The following is a 24,997-nucleotide window of genomic DNA, read 5'->3' on the forward strand; positions in this document are numbered from 1 at the left end:
TTGTAGTGGGGACACTGAGTCTATGGTGGACCCTCCCTTTGTAGTAGGGACACAGCCCATGGTAGACCCGCCCTTTGTAGTGGGGACACGGAGTCTATGGTGGACCCTCCATTTGTAGTGGGGACACGGAGTCTATGGTAGACCCTCCCTTTGTAGTGGGGACAAAAAGTCTATAGTGGACCCTCCCTTTGTAGTGGGGACACGGAGCCTATGGTAGACCCTCCCTTTGTAGTGGGGACAAAAAGTCTATTGTGGACCCTCCCTTTGTAGTGGGAATAATGGAGTCTATGGTAGACCCTCCCTTTGTAGTGGGGACACGGAGTCTATGGTAGACCCTTCATTTGTAGTGGGGTCACAAAGTCTATGTCCCCACTACAGACCCTCCCTAGTAGGCCCATTGGCATGTTTTGTCTTACTGCCTCCCCACATTCTACAGATTGAGCACTTTTTTGGTTAGACAAGGAGGGTGCTGCTTGTGTGAGGGTGAAAGGTCATAGATTATAGAGGGAAGGTGTGTGTGTGTGAGGGTGGAATGTCGTAGTTTAAAGTGGGAGGGTGTGTGTATTGAGATCCCTATCGATGATCATTTGGTTACAGGCCATAAATTAGAGGTGTGTGTTTGTACCCTGTAGCCCCTGTCCCATGCAAAGAAGTCAGGGGGTGTAACCATGGCTACAGTAAGATAACATCTCAGATTCAGGTGCTCCCAGCACATCATAGCTCATTGTTTGTTATTGATCTGCTACCTGTCAAGTGAATGGTAATATTACATAAGATTATAAAAATGTATCTAGTATAAGAATTTAGATGCAATTTAAGTTTATTATATTAATGATTATTGATATTATTAATTTCCATTGGTATAATTGCCATTTATGTTGCCATGAATGTAGGCGAATTTATTAATAACATTTTAATTAATTTTATTAAAATCTAAAATACTATTTTTAAATTATATTTTGTTTGGTAGACAAAAGAAATGCAGACCTATGAAACACTGCATGGATCACAATTCACTGGTGAATCTTTGAGATTGGTATTTACTTCACTTCATATCTGGCTTGTTTATAAAACAAATATTACGTTTCTCTGGCTACGAGTTTGTATTACCATGTCTGACTTGACCAAAACGTCTGATTTTTAATAGCCAGATGTGCAGCCACCTTGAAGTTTGGTGTACCTTAATACTGGTAGTACGCACTCCCTATAGTTTGTCAGACAAATTTGAGAATAAATCGTACGTTTTCGGCTGTCTCCGAAAATCACGTGATAGCATCACATGTGTCGCTTCGAAGTCCCAACTGCTCCTGAACTGGTTCAAGTTGCAGGAGCTGAGTCCGTTTTGTTAGCATGTCAAGAATGGGTGTTTCTAAGAGATGTAGCGGATAGTGTTGGACATAGACATATATTGGACCCTGACTGCGGAAATGGAAACAGGCGTTGCTGCGAACGATGAATTGCATTCCCAGTTATGTCAGGGTGGTCGGTATTGTGTTAGCTAGCCAGCAGAGTGCTACGGAACTCACTTGTTAGTATGGATAATGGCTAGCTTGTAATCAGGAGGTCGCGGCCACGCTTAGCTTTAACGTTAGCCATCATATGCCATCATATCCAGTTGTAAGCATTATATAAATTTTACTAGTCTATTTACATTGTTGTTCGTAATATCTGCGGTTACTAGCATTCCGCCATGGCCCGAAACACAAAGTATAATGTTAATAGCAACGTAGCGGCTACCATAACAAATTATATTTGCTAACCAGTTTGCTTCAGTAACTTTGTGTCATGCGTAACGTTGTCGTAAAGGCGCGTGATGTAGATCATGCCTGTTTCAGAGTAGGCATGTAAACCACATGCAGCATTTCTGTGCTATCTGCCGTAGCCTAATGGCTCCATTTATTGACAGTTTTATTGGCCAATATTATTTTAACTGCAAAAAGTAAAGTAGCAGGGAGTCGCAACCTAACTGACATTAGCAACCAGAAGTGGGTGGAATAGCTTTCTTCTTATAGTGCCGTTAGCCTACGTGTGAAATATTTGTTCTACAAAAGCAGTGACATTTTCGACCGAAGGACGATTTTGTAGCCACCTAGGTAATTGGCTCGGACCGACGACAGAACACTGCAACCGGAAAGAACTAGAGAAGTTTGAATTCTGCAGAATAGTTACTATGTAGCTAAAGTTACAAAAGTGTCAAGGGACACGTAATGAATGGACAGTGTGTTGTGTTTTTTCATTTACCGTAATATACATCACGGAATAGAAAGACGATTTCAAACCAAAGTTCAGAACTCGCTCGTCAAGGTTACAAGAAAATCCTGAAAATTGACATGCATGTGACATATCCGGAAAATTTAGCGAAGTTAATTTACCTTGTGGCAAATAATCTGAAGTAAAAGTTACTGGATAACTATATGCTAGCTAGCGAAGTAGTTGATCTCGTTTTATCGATTTGCTTCTTAATGACGTGTTACAGATGCACACGTAGAACAAAGATTAGGCTGAGCTTCGAAGCGGCTAACCGTGGCGAGAGGGCGTCTTTGGTTCCTGGCCGCCGATAACCTTGCAAATTAAATGTAAAGATGTCGAAAGGGAGAAGGTACAGGGCGGCTCCTGCCAACAACGGCGGGGGGCTTTCCGTCTGTGACCAGGTGTGGAAACCTCGGCCACGCGTGCTGTTGTGTTGCCTGTGTGTGGTCCTCTCCGTGACGCTGCTGTTGGGGATTTACTTGTCCAACGACACGATCGGTACAAACGTGCGTGTCCACTCTGCAGACCTTACAAAAGAAAAGGTATGATTGTAACTCGGACATCAGTGTTGTTTTAAACTTCTGTGGCACGGACAGAATTCCCAGGATTTCTGGTGTGTACATCTGAAGATTTCAAGTCCAGTCATACATTCTGTTTAGTGGGTCTGTCTTACTGCCATGAATATACTGCTATGTTATGAAATTAATACAAAATAATTTACTACGAACTTAATGTTCTGTATATTGTTCAATTTTTGGTGGTATTTTAAATTGAAAATGTAAGAAATAGGCTATTCTTTGAGTCTGTTTTAATGTTATTTGGGAAATATATTATTAAATCTGACATTATTCATATCATGGAATGTCCACACAAACTGCTCTGTTTGGTGGTTATATTACAGGTAATTACTGCCCTGACTACTGCCTGTTGTACACTTATAAAAGTAATTATTGTTGTACTCATATAAAAGTAAATATACATTGGTCACCATATTCAATATTGCACCAGTTTGTATGACAGATGGTCATGTATATGCATATTCAATAGGTAGGTGTCCAGTCATTTTAGATTGCTTGTGGGTGGAATCTGACAGTCAGTGATTATAATAGCCATTTGTATTGCACACCACTTTGTTTTGGATGTTATGAAGGAGCTGTAATTATGTCACAATAATCCTGTCTTTCTTCTCTCACTCCCTCTGTGGTCTCTGTCCCTCTTTCTTCCATATCCCCTCTCCATCCTTTTCTGTCTCACACACCTCATTCTAACCTTTCATCCTCTCCTATCCATCCCGTCCTCTCGATCCCACTCTTCTCTCTCTCCCGTCTTCCCCCTCTCTCTGTCCTTATCCCACCCTTCTCTCTCTCCCGTCTTCCCCCTCTCTCTCCTTATCTTTCCCCCATCTTCTCCCACCGCTCTCTGCTTTGCTGTGTCTTTCCCTCTCCTCTGCCGACCACTCCCTCCCCCCTCCTCCTCTCTCTCCTCCCTCTCTCTCCCTCCCCCCTCCCTCCCCTCTCTCCCCCTCTCCCTCTCTCTCCCTCTGCCTTCCTCCTCTCCTCCCTCCCTCCCCTCTCTCCCCTCTCCCTCTCTCTCCTCGCCGCTCTCTCTCCCCCTCGTCTTCTCACCCTCTCTCCCCTCCCCTCTCCCCCTCACTCTCCCTCCCCTCTCCCTCTCCCCTGTCTCTCCCTCTCTCCCTCTCCTCCTCTCTCCCTCTCCCTCGCTCCAGTTGTCTCATAAGCCCAGTAAGCTGTCCTCGGCGCAGGTGCGGCGGCTGGCATCTCGGGTGGATCGGGGGCGGCTGTGGGAGGCTCACCTGCGGCCCATCCTGGTGGAGCGCTTGCCGGGCACGGCGGGCAGCCAGGCCGTGCGCCAGGTGAGAGAGCAGCATGGCCGCCCACTCCACAGCCTCACCGGGCGCGCGGCCGTCAGGGTCCCATTCAGCTGCACAGACGGCCGTTTGTGATTAATACGTTGGAATTCCTTCTACAAGCTTTCATTTAAAAAAGATAATGGCAATAAAATAATAGATAGACAGTTTATATTTGCATAAGAAGAACACGGGCTGTACATAGAATAATTAAATGAATGAAAGAACAACGCTCAGGTGAAAACTTCCAGAACCTGCTCTCTCTCTCTCCTCACTCCTCTCTCTCTCTCCTCCTTTTCTCTGTCTTTTCACACCCTCCCTCTCTCCTCTTCCCCTTCCTCGTTCAGCACATCTCCTCTCAGCTGGGTTCCCTGTCCGCCGGCTGGTCTGTGGAGGTGGACTCCTTCCCGTCGCCCACCCCTCGCGGTCAGGTGACCTTCTCCAACATCCTGGCCGTGCTGGACCCCCAGGCCCCCCGCCGGCTGGTGCTGGCCTGCCACTATGACTCCAAGTCCCTCCCGCCGCCCCCCGACGACCCGCAGCGGGTCTTTTTGGGGGCCAGTGACTCGGCTGTCCCCTGCGCCATGATGCTGGAGCTGGTCACCGCCCTGGACGTGCAGCTCAAAGCCCTCACACAGCAGGTGGGGACGGCGCTGCAGGACACACCCCTTAGCAACGGTTGTCAGACGTGAGATTAGGAGACTTGAGCATTAACTCAGATTCAGCTCTGTAAGGATCCAGTGTGGCACCAGCGTAGTGTAATGGTTAGGGAACTGGACTTGCAACTCTTGAGGTTGCAGGTTTGATTCCCACTGATATTGTACCCTTGAGCAAGGTACTTGAATTGCTTCAGTAAATATTGAGCTCTATAAATGGATTCTTGGTAAAAAGAATGTAAGCTGTGTAAGTTGCTCTGGATAAGAGTGTGTTTTAATTGCTGAAAATGTAATGTAATGCCACTTAAGGGGAGGAGACTGGCTTCAGACTGGCTGGTAGCCAGTTTTACATAAAAAAAAGAAAAGATTGGCTTTCATTCCACTTGCTTGCAGAAATAGCCATTGTTGCCATGAACTGGGCCTTGTTAAATTTCAGTAGGGCAGGGCATTATCCCTTGATGTGAGTTTGTAGTTAAAGAGGAAGATTTGAATAGCATTTACCAGTGACTGCTAGTGTTTGAAGTATATTTAATTCACATTTATAGGCCGCTGTCCCTGTTGTTTACTGAACTAGATTATATTGTGGAAATGTAATTAACATTCTTGCTGTTTTTTAATTTGTCTGGCCCTCCTAGTTCTTACTTAGACAGAGTATTTGATCAGTGTTTCGTGTGTCGCTATTGTTCGAATGCTGGCCAGCCATTGTCTGTTAGCGCTGTTGAGCTTGAGACTAGTTCCAGCTGGCTGATGTGTTGTAAGGGGGAAAAACAAAAAAAGAAATTTGCGCAACTTTAGGGAAGGGCGGGTCTATAACTCATACATTGAGAGCCGTTGGGTGTTTTAGATTGAGCGAGTGAAAAAAAGGAGGAATGGGTAGAAAAGAAAGGAGCTGGAAGGATTAACAGGAAGGAAAGCAGCTGGGAGAGAGGAAGGGAAAGAGTAAGTGGACACGGCAGAGAGCCTGAAGTAAAGAAGAAAGAACTGAGGTACTAGATGCCTCTTCCTGTCTGCAGAGGGTCTCTCCGGGGAAAATGCCAAGCTCAGCTCTCTGGAGATTTGGCCTGTAATATGTACAGACTGTTCTGATTGGCCAATTCTCCTGAACTATGCAGATGTGCAGGTGTTCATACTGAGGCAGAGACATTTCACCAGGCTGAATTGCTGCTTTGCTGCTTGCACTCTAAGAAACCAACACAAAACTACAGACCCAGATTCTCTGTGTCATATAAAAGACAATAAAGGGAATTTTTGGTGGCTTGTCCTGTTATCTTACTTAAATCTTTCTGTGACAATGAGCCCCTGTCCATCTCTCTCTCTCTCTCTCTCTCTCTCTGTAGAAGGCTCCAGTGACTCTCCAGCTGGTGTTTTTTGACGGTGAGGAGGCGTTTGAGGAGTGGACGGCCACAGACTCCCTGTACGGCTCTCGCCACCTGGCTGAGCTCATGGCCCACACTCCCTACCCGCCTGGGTCCCCCCACAACACACTGCTGCAGGCTGTGGTGAGGACCTGTGTGTGAGCGTGTGTGAGCGTGTGTGCGTGTGTGTGTGCGTGCGTGCGTGCGTGCGTGCGTGTGTGTGTGTGCGTGCGTGTGTGTGTGTGTGCGTGCGTGTGTGTGTGTGTGAGCATGTTTGTGCGTGTGTGTGTGTGTGAGCATGTTTGTGCGTGTGTGTGTGTGCATGTGTGTGTGAGCATGTTTGTGCATGTGTGTGTGTGGGTGTGTGTGAGCATGTTTGTGCATGTGTGTGTGTGTGTGTGTGTGTGTGAGCATGTTTGTGCATGTGTGTGTGCGTGTGTGTGTGTGTGCATGTGTGTGTGAGCGTGTGTGTGCGCGTGTGTGCGTGTGTGTGCGTGTGTGTGTGTGCGCGTGTGTGAGCGTGTGCGAGCGTGTGTGTGTGTGGGTGTGTGCTGTAGGCTCGCTCACTTGTCCTCCTGTTTTTGCACTCAGGACCTCTTTGTTCTGCTGGACCTAATCGGTGGTGTAGACCCGCTGTTTGTCAATCACTTCGATAACACCGCCCGCTGGTTCGACCGCCTCATCGCCGCGGGTGGGTGACCTCCATCTAATGTGCATTTTATTTTTTCTTCTCTTCAAGATTATTGTTTCGTTTTGTGGCTTTTTGTCCAAGTGCTCGCACCATAGACGCGTGTATAAATAAAACGAGGGATCTGTTCTCAGTGAGGGAGAGAATAGAAGGTGGGAAAAGACAGGAAGCTGAAAGAGGGGAAGATGGAGAGCCTCCCTCTCTGGTGCTGAAGCAGCTGTTTGGAGAACCAGAGCTGGTCTGCTTTTGTAACTTTGTAACTTAAATCTGTTTGTATCTCATCCCAATGTTTCACCACTCTCTTCCCTTGTTTTTTCTTTCTCTCTCCCTCCCTCTCTCTCTTTCTCTTTCCCCCCTCCCTCTCTCTCTCTCTTTCTTTCTTCTCTCTCTCTCTCTCTCTCCCCCCCCCCCCCCCCCCCCAGAAAAGAGACTGCACAAGCTGGGCCTGCTCTCCTCCCACCCCAGTGAGCAGAGCTACTTCAGGAAGGACTTTTACCTGGGCCCTGTTCAGGACGACCACATGCCTTTCCTACAGAGGGGTGAGGGCCCTGCCACTGACACGAGCATCTACTGACACGCACACAGGCACACTCACATGAGCACACACATACAGACGCACAGACATGAGCACACACTTGCATTGACTCAGTTCAGTGACACAAAAATGCACTGATGCAGGCATATGCTGACACAAATGGACTAATGCACTAACACAAGTGAAGTTTCACACAGAGAGATTCACTGCCACAAACGCACAGCGACAGACATGTTTATTATTAACCATTTGGACCGTACGGTCACACAGGTGTTACAGCACTGGAGTGGTCCCTGAAGCGTACGGTCACACCAGCGTGATTAGAACATCTGTCTACAAATGACGCATTTGTGAGCATTTATTTGTTTATGCTGATGTCTTCACTTGCTCAGAAGTGGCAACTGTTAAGAGTTGGAAAAAACATACTAGGCTATACAGTTAGATAATGTTAGACTGTTAACAAAGCTGTTAAAATGAGCTAACTACAGGCTGGCAGAAAGCAGAACGTACAGTAAACAATCCAAGAGCAATTATAATTTACAATGCATCACATCACGGGTAAACCCACCAGTGATCAACATGATCACTAAACACCCTATTCGGGCAGTAATATTTTTTTGGGGTTCTGCCATCTCGTTTTTCTGCATTCCAACCAAAGATGACACATAATAGAGATGCTCCACTTGCTCCCACCATATAAATGATATAGCAAATACATACATTTTCACCACACAAAGCATTAGCTGACATAGATTTTTTGGTTGATACAAATGGAATAGACAGTGCAGGTAGCTACCGAAGTCAGACATCGTGCCTGTCACACACTGAGAGCTACTGTGTCTAGTGTTGTTGTACGTGTATATATCGAACTGAATGATATTGTTAAATATGCAATAAGAACAACTGTAGCTGCTAAAAATAGTGCATCTCCATTCAGAGCAGTGTAGGGTGAATGTGGCCAGTATGTACATTCACTGATGTGGGGGCAGTTTGGTCATTTCCCCAATAATGGGTAAGCTTACAATCATCATCATCATTATTATTATTATTATTATTATTATTATTATTATTATTGTTATTATTACAGTAGGCCTCATTATCAGCACTCCATATCAAGGGCAACTTGTACCGTGCGAAGGCCAGTGTGATGTAACAGTTGAATTCTGGAACAGCTGGTGCACACACAGAAAAAACTCAGGCTGTGCGGCCGTTGAAATATTTTATAACTTGAGTGTGAAAGGGATAATGTAATTGATTCAGGGTCAGTGTTGGCACTGCTTACAGGGTGTTAGTGGTGACCAGCGCCATTGGAGCAGTGTTTTATATGTGATCATGGTTTAAAGGCGAGACTCAGACACGTTGTGTGTTTAATGGCGCTGACACACGTGCATGCTTCCCCACCACTCGCGCAGGAGTCCCGGTGCTGCACATCATCACCACGCCCTTCCCCTCCTTCTGGCACACGCTGGACGACACCGAGGAGAACATGCACCCCCCCACCGTGGAGAACCTCACCAAAATCCTGGCTGTCTTCCTGGCCGAGTACCTGGGCCTGTGAGCACGCCGCACCTCGAAACCGCAGCCCCCCGCACCCCCGAACACAACATTAACCGACCTCTCCTGTCTCGCCCGGCAGAACCGCATACAACCGCGTATGCTCACTCAACTCACCCCTCCCTGCTCACCGCACACCCAGCCACTGGTCACCTGAGAGAGCCACCCCCCACACCGAGTGGCCTGGGGTGTGGAACATTGGGTTATTGTATAAAGGGGCACAGACGAGGATTATGGGCTGGAAACCGTCACGCCCAGTGTTGCCTGGCAACAGGAAATGACCAGCACCCCTCCCCCTCCTCAATACCACACAGTTGACGCTTACATACGCCCTGGAGGCGTGGCACGTCTGCTGCAGACACCAGCAGCTCCATACCCCCTCAGGACCTGGGAGGGGCCCCTCTGTGAAAACGAGAGAACTCGGAAACTCGCTGCCTTCTGAGCCGCCACCTGTTGTTTGTCTGTTACGGCGCTTATCTTCTGTCACCGTGGAAACGTTCAAGGCTGCTGCCGTCTGTGTGTCATGATGCCAATTGCCAGCCAAATGCATTTTAACCAGGACAGCCCCGGAGGTGTGAAGGAGAAACCATATCAATGTTCCAATTTCCCATTGGTTAATTGGATCAAGAGTCTTAGAGACATTGACCAGCAAGATGCGTATGTATATGAGAGTTATGATACCGGACTACGGTAATCCAAAAGCGTTCTGTTTTCTTACGTCATTACAGTGCAATAGTTGACTGAGCCCAGAGCTTTAGCGGTACGCTAGGAACTGTTTGTCCTTTACATGGACCCTCAGGAATGGCCATCAACTTGAAGCTTTCAAAAAGAAATGTGAATGTGTCCATATTTAATCTTCATTTACAAAATCAGGAGGTAATGATATTAATGAAAACCATTGCTACCTTGCCTAAAACCCTACACTGGTGGTTTGGGGTCTCCCACTAGTCATTCCAAAACACAGTGATGTCACAGAAGTAGTGATGTCATAGAGGTTTTTATGTGTGGGGTTTTTTCAGCTTCAGATGGTAGCTTAACTCTGCTATAGTTGCTTTTTTGCCTTAGCTGTGTGTAGCATGAGAATTTGTTGAAGACTGCAGGTTGTTCCAGAAACCATACTGACAAATCTTGTGACAGCTTGGAATTATTGGCATGTTGACACAGCCTCTTGCTCCACCCACTCACATACACGCATAGCTCATGGTGTGGGGCAGCTTTTGCCACTTTAGCTAGCATCTGTTAATTCCACCTGTCATTGCCTTAAATGGTACCTTGGACTGTTTTCTGAAATAATGCTTAGTAAACATTTACCTTGTAAATGGTGGATGAATATAATTAGGTTATTCTTAATTTTTTTAAAAAACAAACAGTGTTCTGAAAACCGTTGCTAGGCAATGTGTTCCAATGGATACGCCAAGCCAAAGGTCCTTGCAAAGCTGATTTTCAGTGATAGTGCATTTGTCCTGGGTTTTAGTTTCTTTTACTGATCCTTGGTACCTTTCAAGGGACATGCAGCTGGCAGTGCATGAAGGACTTTAAATCCCAGTTTGTTAAACACACAGCATAGGCTCCAGTGAAATGAATGGCTATTGAATGGAGCTGTAAAGGATCCCAGGTCTGGGAGTAAAATCCTGCTGCACTATTTGCAAATGGGGAAAGATCCCCTGGAACAAGCACTAAGGAATCCAGACCCCCTGGAACATGCTCTAAGGAATCTAGACAGCCTGGAACATGCACTAAGGGAGCCAGACCCCCTGGAATGTGCACTTAGGAGAGCTGCTTAGTCTTTGCTGAACTGCTTGCACCTCTGGCTGTGTTGGGTTTGGCCTGCTTTGCACCCAAGATAGGCAAGCCCCAAAACTAGCCTCTGCCACAGCGCAGCATTTAATAAACTCGGCAGAAAGTGATGCGTGTTTGACCTTGTTTTTTTCAGTCATCCTGTCATGCATTCCCTTACCTATAAGCGCCCATTGGATAACTGTACCTGTGTGTGCATGTGTTTACATTTCTGCTAAAGCACGAGCACTGAACAGGAAGCCCCACGTCTCTGGGACTGCTCTCCCCACGTGCCCTGGATTGGCACAGATCGTCACATTTTGAATGAACCTATGCAGAGAATTCAGAAAGAACAATATGGTAAAGAACAGAAGCCCTCACTCCAAACTGCAGTCTGAAGTTTTTAATTGGGGACCAGACAGAAATGGAAACATTTCAGAAAAACATTCTATGGCACAGAATAAAGAAAGACGCGTCTGTGCCGCACAGTGCTTAACAGAAATGCAATGGTTAAATCTCCAGGTAGAGAGCTTCCCACCTGCAGCCAGCACATGAAATCAGTGACCGTAAAACAGGAGCTTCAGCTGCCCTCAGGGACTAGTGGCCAGTGCATCCTGTTCTCTTACGCTTCTAAAAGCGCATACATGTATTTATGCTGACGGTGATAGTTACAGTATAAAAAATATTGCCAAAAAAAAACTGTCTCACCGAGGACCTAATCCAATCAAAACCCAACAAAGCCCTTATAACCAATCAGGTTCTAGTTTAGCTGGTCTCAGTGGGTGTCCACAGGGCCTCAGAACTGGTACCCGCCCTGCAGGATGGTGGGGGCACAATGGGAATTGTTAGGGTGAGGATGGGGGTATGGGCAGGGGTAAGGGGTGCTGGGGCTCCCTGGAGGTGAAAGGTCATCATCCGAGCTGGGGAACGCTGTGCTGTGCAGAGTCCCATCTGAGCACAAAAACCGGGGTACGCTGGACTCTTCCCCCTCCCTGACGGAGAGAGCATTTTAAATGGAGAGGCATGTTTGAGGTGAGGTGGATTGTTTCATGGTTTCCTCAGCAGAGGGCAGTATAAGCCAGGAGCTGTGGAGGAGGCTGGCACGTTGCCAGGCCCAGAGAAGAAGATGGAAGTGGGGAGGGCGGGAAAATCATGCAGCTGCTGCAGCAAGAAGAAGAGAAAATGAACAAAAGACGAGGAGGCTGCGAAAAAAGAGACAAAGACGGAAAGATCAGGTGAAGTTGGAAAGTTCTCAAACTGGTGAGTCCCAGACAGACTGAAGAAGAGAGGCGCAGAGAAAAAAGGTGAGGTGCAGAGCAAGCTGACCCAGCCCAGCGACCCAGCCCGGCGACCCAGCCCTCACCTGTCCGGACCCTGGGCGGCCCGGTCCCTCTGGCGCCGGTTCTTGAACCAGTTGCTGACCTGCGTGGCGGTGAGGCCCGTGGCAGCAGCCAGGTCCCTCTTCTCCCGCGGCGACGGGTACGGCTTGTGGCAGTACCACTCCCTCAGCACGCTGCGCGACTTCTCCTGCACACACACAGGCGCACACGAACACACACACGTACGCATACACACACACGCACGAGCACACACACACACACACACACACGTACACATACACACACGCACGCGCACGAACACACACACGTGCGCACACACACACACGCACGCGCACACACACGAGCACACACACACACGTACACATACACACACACACGCGCACGAACACACACACACACACACGCACACAAACACGCACACGTGCGCATACACACGTGCACGAGCACACGCACACACGGACACACAGGCACATGCAGTGCAGCCAGAGTTAGGTGAATCGGGTAACTTTTGTTCTACAGCATAAATTTGCTTATTATAGTGCAACATGCCTCTAATGTGCCTTATTTGGCAGATGCAAAGCAACTTTGCCCAGGCTAATACGACATGGCAGCAGACTGAAGAAACAATGCATGAACAGAGAAGCTACAGTTACTAAATGGGCATTAAAGTTGAAAAATTCCCCTTAAAAGCAAATCCATAGCAGACCAAATATTATATTTATTTCCCCCTAAAACCCACGCTTCTCCCTAGATTCCTCTCAGCCCTCCCATCTCAGCCCCAAACCCCAGTAATGTTCATCTTTGCTGATCAGAAGCACATGGGTCTACTTACAGTGATACTCAAATCTGGCCCTCCAGGCCAGTAGTACTACTGGTTTTCTTTTCTGCTTGAGTTAATTGATCGATTAATGCCACTGACTAGCCAGAGCTTTAACTCACCTGGTGTCCCAGGTTTGAATCAGTGCTGATTAGAGGGGAAGAGTGAAAACCAGCTGCACTACTGGCCTCGTGGGCCAGATTTGAGTATCCGTGGTCTACTATGTGGTGCGCCACTGTATCAGACATAGAGCTTAATTTTTAATGTATACTCATCTCTAACAGCAGAGAGGTTGAGTATAATATAAAGCTGACTATCTGAATCCCAGAATGCTTCACTGTCAGGCCAAAAATGATTTTTGCTGTCCTGTTATGGTGTACTTTCACCCTGTAGACACAAGTAAATTCCTTTAATTTATTTACCATTTTAAAAGAATCAGCTATTTTCACCAATACAATCCTTTCAAATTATTGTACGTTTGTTGAAAATTCTCTGGGATTTTACATGTAAGGAGTTGAAAGTATTTAAAGTGCATACTTGCTCTAGTTCTGGGTCAGAGCCCACAGTGATACTGGTGCAATGCAAGGCAATGCGGCGTCCTTGCCATTGGCTCACACCTTACCTTAAAGCAGTAGCTGGTCTCCTCTCCATCCCAGATGGTGCGGGGCAGGGGGAACTTGCGACGGACGCGGTACTTCCCCACGGCCCCCAGGGGGCGCCCGCGCTGCTGCTCGGCCTCCAGGTAGTGCGCGCGGAGCCAGAGCTGCTGCAGGAGAGGGTGGCTGCGCGGGGAGAAGGGGAACCCGCGCAGGAGAGCGTAGAGCTCGGGGAAGCGGCCCTGGTGGAAGGCCACCGCCGCCCGGGCCTTCAGCACGCTCTCCTGGCCCTGCAGCCCCGGCCAGGAGGGCAAGGAGCTCAGGAAGGAGGCCAGCCGCTCCACACTGCCGCCCTGCAGGAGTACCTCGCACACGCACGCCACCTGCTCCGGAGAGAAGCTGGACGTCATGGCTACGCCTCTTCCCCCACGCCCCCCCACCCCCGTAGACAGAACGCTGGGTTTGGGCCAGGAGCGACTCCTCAGTAGATCCAGGTGCTGAGTTCAGAATCCTCAGTCAGGGAAGTAAGATGTATCCCAGCAGCCCACAGGTCCCACAGCGGTTTCTAGATGGGGTTTGCCGCCTCTGCGTGCCCGAAACTTCCTTTGGACAGCTCACTGTTCCCCTCCCCCGAGCCCGGCGTCTCGTCACTCACTTCCTGTCCTAAGTGTAGGTACAGTGTGAAGTAGCACGCACTCTGCTGTTCCGCAGCCCCCAAAACTCACTCCCAGCAGGAAGCAGAGAGCAAGAGCCCTCTGCAGCCTTCAGCTCTCCCACTCCCACAGCAGAATGGACAGTCACGCAAAGAAAAAAATAATAATGTCATGAAAATATAACCCAGAAATGATTTAGAAACAAGTTTCTTAGAGCTCCGGCTGATTGGCCGAGTGCAGGGGTCTTTGGGTCTCTCCTTCAGAGGAGGCTCAGGTTCATTCGCTCCGCTGCCCGGGCTGCGTGTGTGTCAGCAGGTTCTCGCTTGTGTGTGTTAACGAGAGCATGTGCATCAGCGCGCGGAACCGCCCGACACGCCCAGACACAGCGCAACTCGCAGGTAACCCGAGCGCATAGGGGCTGGAACAACACCCACTCATCCACAGCATGCCAAATCCCTGCCCCTCCACACACACTCTGACACCTACACAACACTGTATATACAGGGACACACACAGCATACCAAATCCCTGCCCCTCCACACACACTCAGACACCTACACAACACTGTATATACAGGGACACACACACACACACACCATGCCAAATCCCTGCCCCTCCACACACTCCGACACCTACACAACACTGTATATACAGGGACGCGCACGCACACACGCGCGCGGTCGCTTGTGGACCAGTGCTTTTCCGTTTTATTCTCAGTCGTCCATAACAAATGCATGGTGGTGTTCTACAAACACAAATATGCATACATTTGAATGTGAAAGTGGTCTAATTTCCTATTCAAATTAAAGGATTGGAAGCTAGGAGTCTAAGATTTGATACTGCAACTTTCGCTAACGCCTGTTGTGTCCATCCATTTGAGAACCAGAGAAGCAAGATTAATGTGACCGCTTTTAATTAAAACTCACAACACAGACATTAAAAATGTTTAAAGGTTCATTTAAAATGTTTATTACAATGTCATAAAATGGTTTATAAAAATAAAATACCTTTGAGTAAAAAAAAAAAAAAGAAAATAGAAAATTGAGGTGTTTTCACCATAGAACACCTTTCCTCTTTCCTCAAAATGAATCCCTTTATTAAAAGTGAAATAGAAAACTTTGGTTAAACAGCTGGAGGTTTCATGTGTCGGTGCGCGTGAGAAAAGGAAGAGAGAGAGCGAGAATGAGCAAGAGTGCACATGAGAAAGGTAGATGGTGGCATACTCAAACAAAAGGTAAATTCACAAATGCCATTCAAACAAAATGGGGAAAAAAACGTCCAAACCCCCACAGGAACGCGAGCGCACAGGAGCAGACACAGCCGTAACAGATTCTCTCTTCCTTTTGCAGCAAATAAACCAGCAAGGATGGGATGCCATGAGGCACAGAAGCTCATGTCTATGGTCTCCCAATCAAGTCCAAGAGCCCTGGGGCTTGGGAGACCCACTCATACACTTATCAATACAAAAAAATACAATATGCATTTCACAAAGATACAACTTAAACCTTTGGCAAACATCCTACAAGTGTTAATGTCCTATTTAGAGTATATATGCATATAAAATGTATACGTTTCCATAGAAAATTAGTTGACCTTACAACAGAGAATGAACAAGGTTTCCGGGAAAAAAAAGTCAATACTAAGGGTTTGTTTGGTGATCCCGTTGGGATTAGAGTATTTTAGAAAGCGAAATCGCACGTGGAGGAAGCTGAAAATGAAACTGCAGTCATCAGGCTACAGGCCAAAACACTTCCCTGCGAAGACACTTTCGTCGTGATGTTCTGAATTCCAGCCAGAAACAGATTGACGCCTGCTTGTAATGCAAGTTTAGAAGACACACAATAAAAGAAAATGAAAAGATTTTAGATTTTTTTTTTTTTTTTGGTTGGAGGTAAAGCTTAACAGCTGTATTGTGCAGTTGTGGTCCAGAAGGCCTGAACCTTAAACAGATGAACCGTTTTAAACCAGACACTACGGCTACATTCAGACTGCAGGCCTTAATGCTCGACTCCAATTTGTTCCTCAAGCCCGATTTTTAAGTCGGACTGTTCACGTTCATACCTCCAATTGGGCAGGGCATGCCCTTCTGTACCAATCATGTCTTTGCATGCGTGGATAAAACAATTTGAACTTTGAGTCACAAGGCTACATATCCAATTTTATTTTATATTAAGTTACGACTCTATGTGGTTTCTTTGTATACTGTTCTAATCGCATCCAACTACCACATAAGGGGAGAACCTGGAATTGGGCCACTTATCTGCAGTCTGAACGTAGCCTATGCTTCACATAATTAGTGCTCATATTTTATACAGTTTCCGGAGTGCGAGTCAGACTTAATGTCCACTTCCCTAAATTACACTGGTTCAGTCATTGCCCTAGGTCTGCGCACATGCACACGCACACACACACGCGCACACACACACACACACGCACGCACGCACTCTCTCTCTCTCACACACACACACACATTTGAAGTTCTCCTTCAAAACCTGTATTCTAAAAAAGTAGAAAGTAGATGCGATTGTGATTCACATTTAACCTTCAAATTTGAAAGACCATGATAGGCAGATTTTAAAATCCATAACAATGTCATATTCAAACCGAAAATTTCATAATGCTAAATTAGGCCCAGGGCTTCTTTACCAACAAAAACAGATTTATGCAAGCATGTGACATCTGAGTAAAGATTGATTTTTAAAAGACACACAGAATGTGGTAATATATAACTACACCTGAGGAATAGTATGCTTGCTATGTACAACTATAAGCTACATGTCATAAGTACACAGGCACATGCTGAAGTTTAAAGGGGCTGCCAAATAGGATACATTCCCAAAATTGGCATGAACAAGCATTCTCTTCTAGCAGACAGTGACCCAGGGAACCCAAAACATTGTCCTAATGTTGCTAAAACACTGTAACAGAATATAACCTGTTGCTTACGTGTCTAAGAAAGTAAGAGGAGACACTAGGCTGACTTCCTGAAATAAAAAGATGCAAGTAAACTGCACAGTTTGTCAAAGTGCAACATGTCAGAAAAGTGATTTCCCATTAACTGGAGTGTCAACATGGGTACCACATATTTTCCCTTGGTGGGTGAGGTTGGGGGGGGGGGGGGTTCAGAATGGTAGCAGCAGAAACTAGTGAAAGATATTGATACATCAGAGCATGTCCTGCGTTTGCAGCCAATTTGTGAAGCCAGACAGATTCTGCCCAAATCACTGGTCCTGCCAGCAACCATAGCATTGCTGCATCTAGAGTGGGTAATGTTTGCATATTTATCCACTCTGAATGAAGAAATGCTGTGGTTCTGATTAGGGGAGGTGAGCAGATCCTGGATCAGTCACTTGGGTCAGAATGTGCCCAGAAATAAGCCACGCAAAGCCACACTGATCCCAACTACATGACATGCAGTGATCAGAAAACATCATCTTATCCTACTGTACAGAGCAGAATTTAAGAGTTATCATCCTATGGCATTCAAGAAACTGACGTTGTAACTGTGTGTTAAAGCAGGACATGCGTCTATGTCTACAGATGTAAAAACAGCTAGAGCTCTTACAGTACAATGAATCAAACGTTCTGCATGAAGATGATGCTTTTCTTGTTCTGTAACATGACCATAAACAACCATTTCATTTCACGACCACATTCAACATTACACTCCCGTGTTTTGGGCTAGGTTTCTTTTTTGAAAATTACATTTTTACCCTTCTAAAGGAGTCTACACATGAAAACAGATCACACACATGCAAGTCTCAGCATTCAGTTAAAACAGTACCCTAGCTGGAGTGTTTCTTCCTAAGAACAGCAATGGCAATCGAACAAGTAGGGATAATACCTTATTTTAATCACCGTTAGTAGTGTGAGGCTCCATACAGAGCTGTGTCTGGGGCACTGTCACTATCACTCATACATACTGGAGTGAATTTCTCTTGATGTGAAGTGCACTGAAGAATTTGAGTCCCGTGGGCTAATGGAATGAGTATTACTCACACTGTTTACAATTTTGGAACTCAGATAAAATCTCATGATAAAATTGTAATAAGATTAGCAAGTTGGTTTGATTTAAACCGTAGAAGAACTCAGCCAAGTAATTAGGCCATTAATGTACAAACTAGAAAATGAAATATAAAGACTGCATTTACATAGCAACCCAAGGACCCTGGGACAAAAGGCACTTGCTATTTCTAAGGAACATCCTTATACATGTGGAAAAAAAGCAATAATATTAAAAGACGTATTGCTAGTTATATAGACCTGTATAGAAAAACTAATTCATGTGTTTGATTGCATAGTGTTAAAAAAATGTAGTGTTTTGTTTTAGTTTTGTGCATGTCAATATCGGCATCAAAAAGATATACAAAAGTATCTGAAGAGAAAATCCAAGATGAACTCAAAGAGAAACCTTATGCTCATGTGGAACTTCTTGGTAATCTCATAATCTCAGTATCAGCCAGGAGGTCATAGCCAAGTGTGAACAGGGCCGCTTGCTCGACAGAAGCGAAGACAGGAGGCCTCAGATGTGGGCGACTCAGCCAGGTGGAATATGAACCTTTGAAATGGCACACGTAGCCCCCACGACATCAGAACATGGGGCCTGTGTCCCACCGGTGTCCCACCCTCCTGGGAACACCGTCCCGCTTCTTTCCTTGAGCACCACCACTGGCCTGTTAAGGAGCTAGGTGCAGATATTTGCCCGAGAGACACTACGCAGCCCAACAAACGCAAAGCACCTGCCTGTTCAACACCTGCGTTTCCACACCTTTCAGAAACAGCCTGACGAGGCCTGTGACTGCCGTGCTTTGTCCACGCAGGCATCCGATGAGATCTCACAGCTTTAGTTCCCCTCGGGTTTTAAGGAGGCTTGACAGGCGATGGACGGGAATCAAAAAGCCTCCACGGCTTACAAATTTCTACAAAACTTCAGTAACAGGGATTGTCCATGTGGCACAACGAGGCTTTGTTGCCTGCATTTAAAAGAATCATCACGCCCCAATCAGGGCTCTCCATGATTGATTTGGGGACACCCAAAAAGGCACTCAAAACTTGGTAGTACACAAAAAAAGGCAGGAAGCAGGAACACCTCAAACTTCCCCTATTGGAGTGTCTTGGCCACTGCCAAAATGGCAGCTGATGTTTTTCCCTTGCTGAGCAAGAGAAAGAGTGAGGTTGTCCACTCTCAAACCCCCAAAACTGGAGTCTCTACCTCCAGTATCAAAGTCACATGACATCCAAACAGTACTGGTGAACCACTGTTCTTGCCCCCACAAGCCTCAACTTCCTATGTGGCCCTCTGTCAGCTGAGCATGACCCTCTCCCTTCTTCCTCCTCTATTGCACTCATTTCTTGTCCCAGGGGACCCTACACCTCAGGTCTTTGTGTTCGTGCACCAAACTGCCCAGGTCTGGATGACCGGCAAAGCTGCAGGTGGTTTGGATTTTGGGGGGGTGGGTGGATTAGGGTGGGAGGGAGGTAAGGGGGGGAAGAGGATGTGGACAAGAGGTTGAGAAAGGGGCAGCCCTCTGGAAAACCGCATCACAGAACCAAGTCCTCGTCCACCGGCACAGACTGAAGTTGGGTGAGGATCTTGGGATCCCCGTCCGCGTCCTCAGAGTCCTCCAGCCCCCTCGGCGCACCCCCGACATCCCCATCCAGAGGGGAGGTCCCAAGGAGGAGCCCCTCACTGCCGGCCAGTCCCAGCAGGCCCTGCTCATCTCCCAGTTCCCCTTTCCCGCGGACGTCGAATAGGGCCAGGCCAGCGGCCCCCGGCAGGGACACAGGGCTCCAGGCGGAGGGGGGGAGCTGCGCGGGGGCCGACAGGGAGACAGGGCAGGCGGGGCTGCGGGACAGGAGACTCTCGGGGCTCAGCGCCTGCTGCGGAGTGGGCGGGGAGGCCCCGCCCGAGGCGGGCGTGGCAGGGGCCCCCGGCTCAGGACTGGAGTAGAGCGCAGACGAGCCAATGAACCCGAGGGAGACTTCTGGAGTCTGAAAGGAGGTGGAGGAGAGGGTGGGGGAGGCTGAGGAAGAGACAGGGGCTGGGGCAGGGGTGGGCGCAAGAGAGATGATGGGGGTGAGGGGCAAGCCCCCGTTGCTGGGGGCAACACTGGCAGCGATGGAGGCTTCTTCCAGGCCAGACTTGATGGGCAGGTTGGCAAACTGGACTCCTGCTGGGATGGTCAGGACCAGCTTGCCTTGCTGGATGCTGAGGCCAGTGAGAATGGGACTGCCACCCATCCCTCCTGCAAGGACTAGATTCCCCGCTGGAGGGGGCAGGGAGAGATTTCAATGGAGAGAGAGAGAGAGAAATAACAAATTAAGAATGTAATTTAATAGCAACCAAATGCAATTACATAGGCCTAACCAGTTTGCATACAGCGTTTTTACCCTTCAAGGTGTAAGATCACAAATTTGTGATTAGAATGTTCTTAACATTCTAATGCGGATGTAACAATCACTACCGGCAAATGAAAGCAATGGAGTTCTAGAACACAGATTTAGAATTTTTGAAAAAACATTCCAAAAAACCTAATGGTTAAATAAGGAGTTGGAATAATGTGGAACTGCTGGAACAGCTGCAAGAGAAATGTCTCCCGTGTGACTTACCAGAGGAGCCTGCAGGAAGCTGAATGAACTGGGGTGCAGAGTTCAGGAACTGGACCCCCGAGGCACCGCCGGCAGGGGCCCCCACAGTCTGCAGTGGCCCCAGCTGGTTGACCCTGAATGCCCCTTGGGCCACACCCATGCTGGGCCCTGTGCTGGAGGTCAGGATCTGAAAGGCCCCGCTGGGCGAGGAGAAAGAGAGGGAGGGGGAGGCTGGCACCACCTGGGGGAAGGAGGCGGAAGGCACAGAGGACACAGGTACCAGCTGGGGTAGCGACAGGGGGACCAGGTGGGTCGCGGTGGCCTGGCCCGTCTGGGATGCCGCAGGGACAACCTGCGTCGGGGAGGAGATGGGGATGATCTGGGTCCCGGGTATTTGGGTGGACAGAGGGGTGGTGGCCGGGGCTGGCTGGTCGCCCAGCTGGAGCGCCAGCCCTGCCTGCACCTGCTGGGAGATGGATGCGGCACCCTCGCCTGGGGTGGAGGACCCAAGCAGCTGCTGGGCCGGGGCCAGGCGGGAGGCGATGTGGAGGGTCTGAGGATGGAACTGTGGGACGGGGGTCCCGTGGGGGAGCTGCGCGGTGAGGGGTGACACAGGCACCAGCTGGGGGCACGGAGAGACCTGCGAGCCAGCCTGGTGCTGGACCAGCTGGGACACGGGAACACCCTGGATAGAGGGGACCACCTGGGGCAGAGACAGCACTTGGGGCACGGGGCCAGAGGACGAGGAGACCACCTGGCAGATCTGGCTACTGGGGGTCAGCTGGGACCCAGCGGTGGCAAACACCACCATCTCCGGGTTCTGGGCAGGCATGGGCACCACCTGGCCTTGCTGGGATCGGGCCACCGTGTGGGCAGGGGTTTCGGATGGCCTGCTGGTCTGGACCAGGGCAGAAGAGGGAAGGGTGGCTGGGGAGGCAGAAGTGGGGGACAGGGTCTGGGCATCGCCTTCAGGCTTCACAGTCAGGCCATCTTGCACAGCCAAGGAGCTGATGAACTCGACGGTGGCGATGACCGTGGCTCCAGCACTGCTTGAGGTCGGCTTGGTGTCTACCGGCAGCGGGAGAGACACAGCAGTGCTGGGATTGACGCCGGGGTTCAGGACGATGGCGGGCAGGGCAGCTTGGGTGGTCCCGGCCTGGTCCTCGGGACCCAGGTCCACGCCCCCGGTTATTTTGGGTATGATCTGGGCCCCGTTGAGGAGAAGAGGAGGGTTGCCCATTACTGGGCTCAGGGGGATGGTGTGCCCGTCGCTCAGGGTAAGCCCATTGATGATGACCCCCCCTCCGGGCCCCGAAAGCAGGGAGCCTCCATTAAGGAGAAGCGGGTGAGAGGTGGTGAGAAAACCACCGGTACCGTTGAGGAGCAGCTGACCTCCAGAGCTGCAGGGAGTGCCAGAGAGGGAGATGAGGGAGGCTGTGGTACATCCGGGGTTGTCGTGGGCGACAGGTGTCAAGGTGATGTCTTCCAGACCACCCCTGCTGGCCTCGTCCTCTGTGCTGTGATTTCCATCAGACTCACTGAGAGAGAGAAAGAGCGAGAGAGAGAGAGAGGGGGGGGGGCATGGGGTGAAAGAATGAGGACATGAGCCAGCAGATTGAAAGAGGAAAATTACAGGGAGAAGGGAGACGAAATGAAAGAAGGAAGACCGGAGGATAAAAGATTAGAAGACCAGGAGAAATCTAGATGAAGAGATACAAAGCCAACAATTGTCTCCATCTTCACAATTCTGACCCGGTGATTTTCATTACAAATAACACTGTGCATTTTCCTCGAAACATCCACCAGCTATTTTCTACGGAAGCCGCAAGACAGGCTCGTTATCACCAATAAAAAACTGAGAGCGCCTCGCATTCAAAGGCCTCCACATGAACTCCCCGATAAGATAAAACTGGGAAGCTCACTGATCGGGGCTCACCCACCTCCCCCCTCCGCATCTTGCATGCGTGAAACACAATTACGTCGCAAACAACCAAAAGAACACAAAACCTGCAGTACGCTTACGTAACGTATTCATTACAGAAGGGATAGCTTCACCGTGGAATTCAGAAAACAAATGCACTGAAAAGAAACACGTTAATAGTGAATTGTGAAGTTTGATTCCACGTCTGCGACAATCGCTTTGATTTAAAATTCAACTAGAAAACACTCATTGTCTACCTGTTGGCTCCTCTTTATCGCTCCCCGCGGCCCAGTGGCTATGGAGAAAGACGTTAACCGCGGGGAGATTTTGCGGTGCAGGGTTTCAGGAAACACGAGCCACCCTCGGCTCCCAGAGCTCACATTTCACAACAAAGGAACACGCTCTCTGGTTTGCCCTGGTCGTTATCTGGCCTTTAAGTTTGATATTTTCGTCTCGCTCCAATCGCAACTTCATTTGCCAGTCACACAAACGCAGAGAAGATAACTATTTTGTCTGTTAGAGCGTGTGGCTTTCTTTGTGCAGTCGTATGATGGGTGTAATAACTTCGGTCATGCTTTAAACTTTTTCGTCGAGTTTCATGTCAGACCAGGGTACTATTATGATTATACCTGCACCTCCTCTCAATTTCTTAATGAGCTCGCTACATTACTTTCGTTCATGTTAACAATACTTATTGCCGTCTAAGCCTGCTAACACGCCGTCCCCAGTGTTACTGTTGTCTCAAGATCCGATGCCTCTTTTTTGTACCAAATGCATATTTAGCCTACTTGTATACATGGTTTTCATTAGCTGTTTATATGGCTCTACGTCAAGGCCCACTGCTTGATGGCTAAACGCACACTGCCGGAAAAGCGTAATGTTCTGCGTCTCACTGTCAACTGTTTTTCCCCCTAAAGTATATACAGCGAACGAAAATAAAATACATTTGTTTATACTGCAGACACTTGGAAGGAGGAATAAGATCCGGGACCTTTAATCAAGAAACAAGCTATCAAGAAATGAGAACCATAACAGTGGAAGAGTGCTGGAGGTGAGAAGACTTGCCGTACCTTTTACTGTTGGCACCGGACGGGGTTCGATCTCTCTGGCGACGGTTCTTGAACCAGTTACTGACTTGAGTGAGAGAGAGTCCGGTTACTTTCGCCAAGTTTCTCTTCTCGTCTGGTGTCGGATACCTATTGCTCTTGTAGCATTCCTTAAGCGCGTTGCGGGACTTCTCCTTGAAGCAATACACGGTCTCCTCTCCGTCCCAGATTGTTTTTGGCAGGGGAAACTTCTTCCTCAGTCGATACTTGTCAACTGCGCCCAGAGTACGACCCCGGGACCTCTCTGCCTCTTTGTAGCGCGCCTGTAAGTAAAGGTCCTGAAGGAACCCGTGGTTGCTGGGGTGAAAGTAGTGGCTCTCCAAAATCGCGTACATCTCCTTGAATTCCTCCCGGTGAAAAGCGACCAGTGCTTGGGCCTTCAATAGGGTCTCGTTGCCACGTAGCAGGTCGGCCGTCGGAGGGATGGAGGAGAGGAATTTGCACAGGCGATCCACATTGCCCGCCTGTAGAAGCGCCTCGCACAGACATGCTAACTGGTCGGTCGAGAAGCTAAGCGCAGAGCTCTCGAAAGTTTCAAACAACTGCTCTGAATCGTCGTCGGGGTCCGCATTCTCTTCTTTCAACTTCCCCGGTTCCGGAGCCGATTCTGGTGAGGAGTTTTCAGTTTCTACTCCTGCCTCCAAAGAAAAGGAAGCCATTTTTAGACTAACTTTTTCTGTAGTTCCTCCTCCCTCCCCTTCGCACTCTTTCCCCTTCTCTCCGTCTACGAGCGCCTGCAGCCAATCGAAACGTCACGCCCCTAAATTTCCCCAATCCTCCTGAACTAGCTACGTAGAGTGATTAGACTTGCCTAATAGCTCGTGGAAACAGTCGTTCTGCTGTACAGCCTAGTTTCAGAGATTTTATAAAATCTTGAACTTTTTCTTGTTCAGCCTATTAACAGATTTTCATTTCTTCGCATTTACAAACAAGAAGTTCATACGACGCACCGAAGTATTTGAGCCAGGCCTCCCTCATAAATCGTTTTGGTGTGAAAGGCGCAGGAACACAATTCGCTCTTTACTTGCGTTGTCCCGTCACAGTCTTCAATATCTGTTTATGTGGGTAATTTATTCATAGGCATATATTTATTGCACGTTAAAGACTTATTTTCACTGGTTCATTATAATGCAAATTTGTAGTAATAAGGGTCTGGCCAGCGCTGCCCGTCTTCTTATCACGTTGGTATAGACAGTGCAGAAACCTATTGGCGCCCTACACATCATCCTTCAATGCCATTTCCATTCAAATGATTTAAGAGGCATGTAAATGTGCCATTGGAGTATTGGGAAAGA

The 24,997-nt window shown here is 48.3% G+C and overlaps 3 protein-coding genes across 3 annotated transcripts; 1 reads left to right on the top strand and 2 right to left on the bottom strand.

Annotated features, from left to right (window-relative positions):
• Positions 1-1,279: 1,279 nt before the first annotated feature.
• Positions 1,280-10,812, top strand: qpctla (glutaminyl-peptide cyclotransferase-like a). Its single transcript, XM_064303521.1, has 7 exons — positions 1,280-2,792; positions 3,977-4,123; positions 4,465-4,758; positions 6,111-6,272; positions 6,720-6,819; positions 7,239-7,355; positions 8,764-10,812. The coding sequence occupies exons 1-7, from the start codon at positions 2,583-2,585 to the stop codon at positions 8,907-8,909; spliced, it is 1,176 nt and encodes a 391-aa protein (XP_064159591.1). The 5' UTR covers positions 1,280-2,582; the 3' UTR covers positions 8,910-10,812.
• A 264-nt stretch (positions 10,813-11,076) lies between these two features.
• On the bottom strand, positions 11,077-13,844 carry six9 (SIX homeobox 9). Its single transcript, XM_064303522.1, has 3 exons — positions 13,461-13,844; positions 12,045-12,208; positions 11,077-11,673 (listed from the first exon to the last, which is right to left on the bottom strand). Exons 1-3 carry the CDS (start codon positions 13,842-13,844, stop codon positions 11,478-11,480), a joined length of 744 nt encoding a protein of 247 aa, XP_064159592.1. The 3' UTR covers positions 11,077-11,477.
• A 1,139-nt stretch (positions 13,845-14,983) lies between these two features.
• six5 (SIX homeobox 5) lies at positions 14,984-24,430 on the bottom strand. The gene is made up of 3 exons (XM_064303519.1): positions 23,667-24,430; positions 20,697-22,213; positions 14,984-20,353 (listed from the first exon to the last, which is right to left on the bottom strand). The coding sequence occupies exons 1-3, from the start codon at positions 24,359-24,361 to the stop codon at positions 19,629-19,631; spliced, it is 2,937 nt and encodes a 978-aa protein (XP_064159589.1). The 5' UTR covers positions 24,362-24,430; the 3' UTR covers positions 14,984-19,628.
• Between the last annotated feature and the right edge of the window lie 567 nt (positions 24,431-24,997).

Source organism: Anguilla rostrata, chromosome 12, assembly GCF_018555375.3.
Source record: "Anguilla rostrata isolate EN2019 chromosome 12, ASM1855537v3, whole genome shotgun sequence".
NCBI classification, from domain to species: Eukaryota; Metazoa; Chordata; class Actinopteri; order Anguilliformes; family Anguillidae; genus Anguilla; species Anguilla rostrata.

Coding starts and splice junctions, on each gene's coding strand:
- six5 (XM_064303519.1), bottom strand. CDS start 24,361: ATGGCTTCCTTTTCTTTGGAGGCAGGAGTAGAAACTGAAAACTCCTCA. Junction 22,214..23,666: donor TCCGGTGCCAACAGTAAAAG/GTACGGCAAGTC, acceptor TCTCTCTCTCAG/TGAGTCTGATGGAAATCACA. Junction 20,354..20,696: donor GCTTCCTGCAGGCTCCTCTG/GTAAGTCACACG, acceptor TGCCCCCTCCAG/CGGGGAATCTAGTCCTTGCA.
- six9 (XM_064303522.1), bottom strand. CDS start 13,844: ATGACGTCCAGCTTCTCTCCGGAGCAGGTGGCGTGCGTGTGCGAGGTA. Junction 12,209..13,460: donor AGACCAGCTACTGCTTTAAG/GTAAGGTGTGAG, acceptor GTGTGTGTGCAG/GAGAAGTCGCGCAGCGTGCT. Junction 11,674..12,044: donor GCCGCCCAGGGTCCGGACAG/GTGAGGGCTGGG, acceptor TCTCTCCGTCAG/GGAGGGGGAAGAGTCCAGCG.
- qpctla (XM_064303521.1), top strand. CDS start 2,583: ATGTCGAAAGGGAGAAGGTACAGGGCGGCTCCTGCCAACAACGGCGGG. Junction 4,759..6,110: donor TCAAAGCCCTCACACAGCAG/GTGGGGACGGCG, acceptor CTCTCTCTGTAG/AAGGCTCCAGTGACTCTCCA. Junction 7,356..8,763: donor CATGCCTTTCCTACAGAGGG/GTGAGGGCCCTG, acceptor CCACTCGCGCAG/GAGTCCCGGTGCTGCACATC.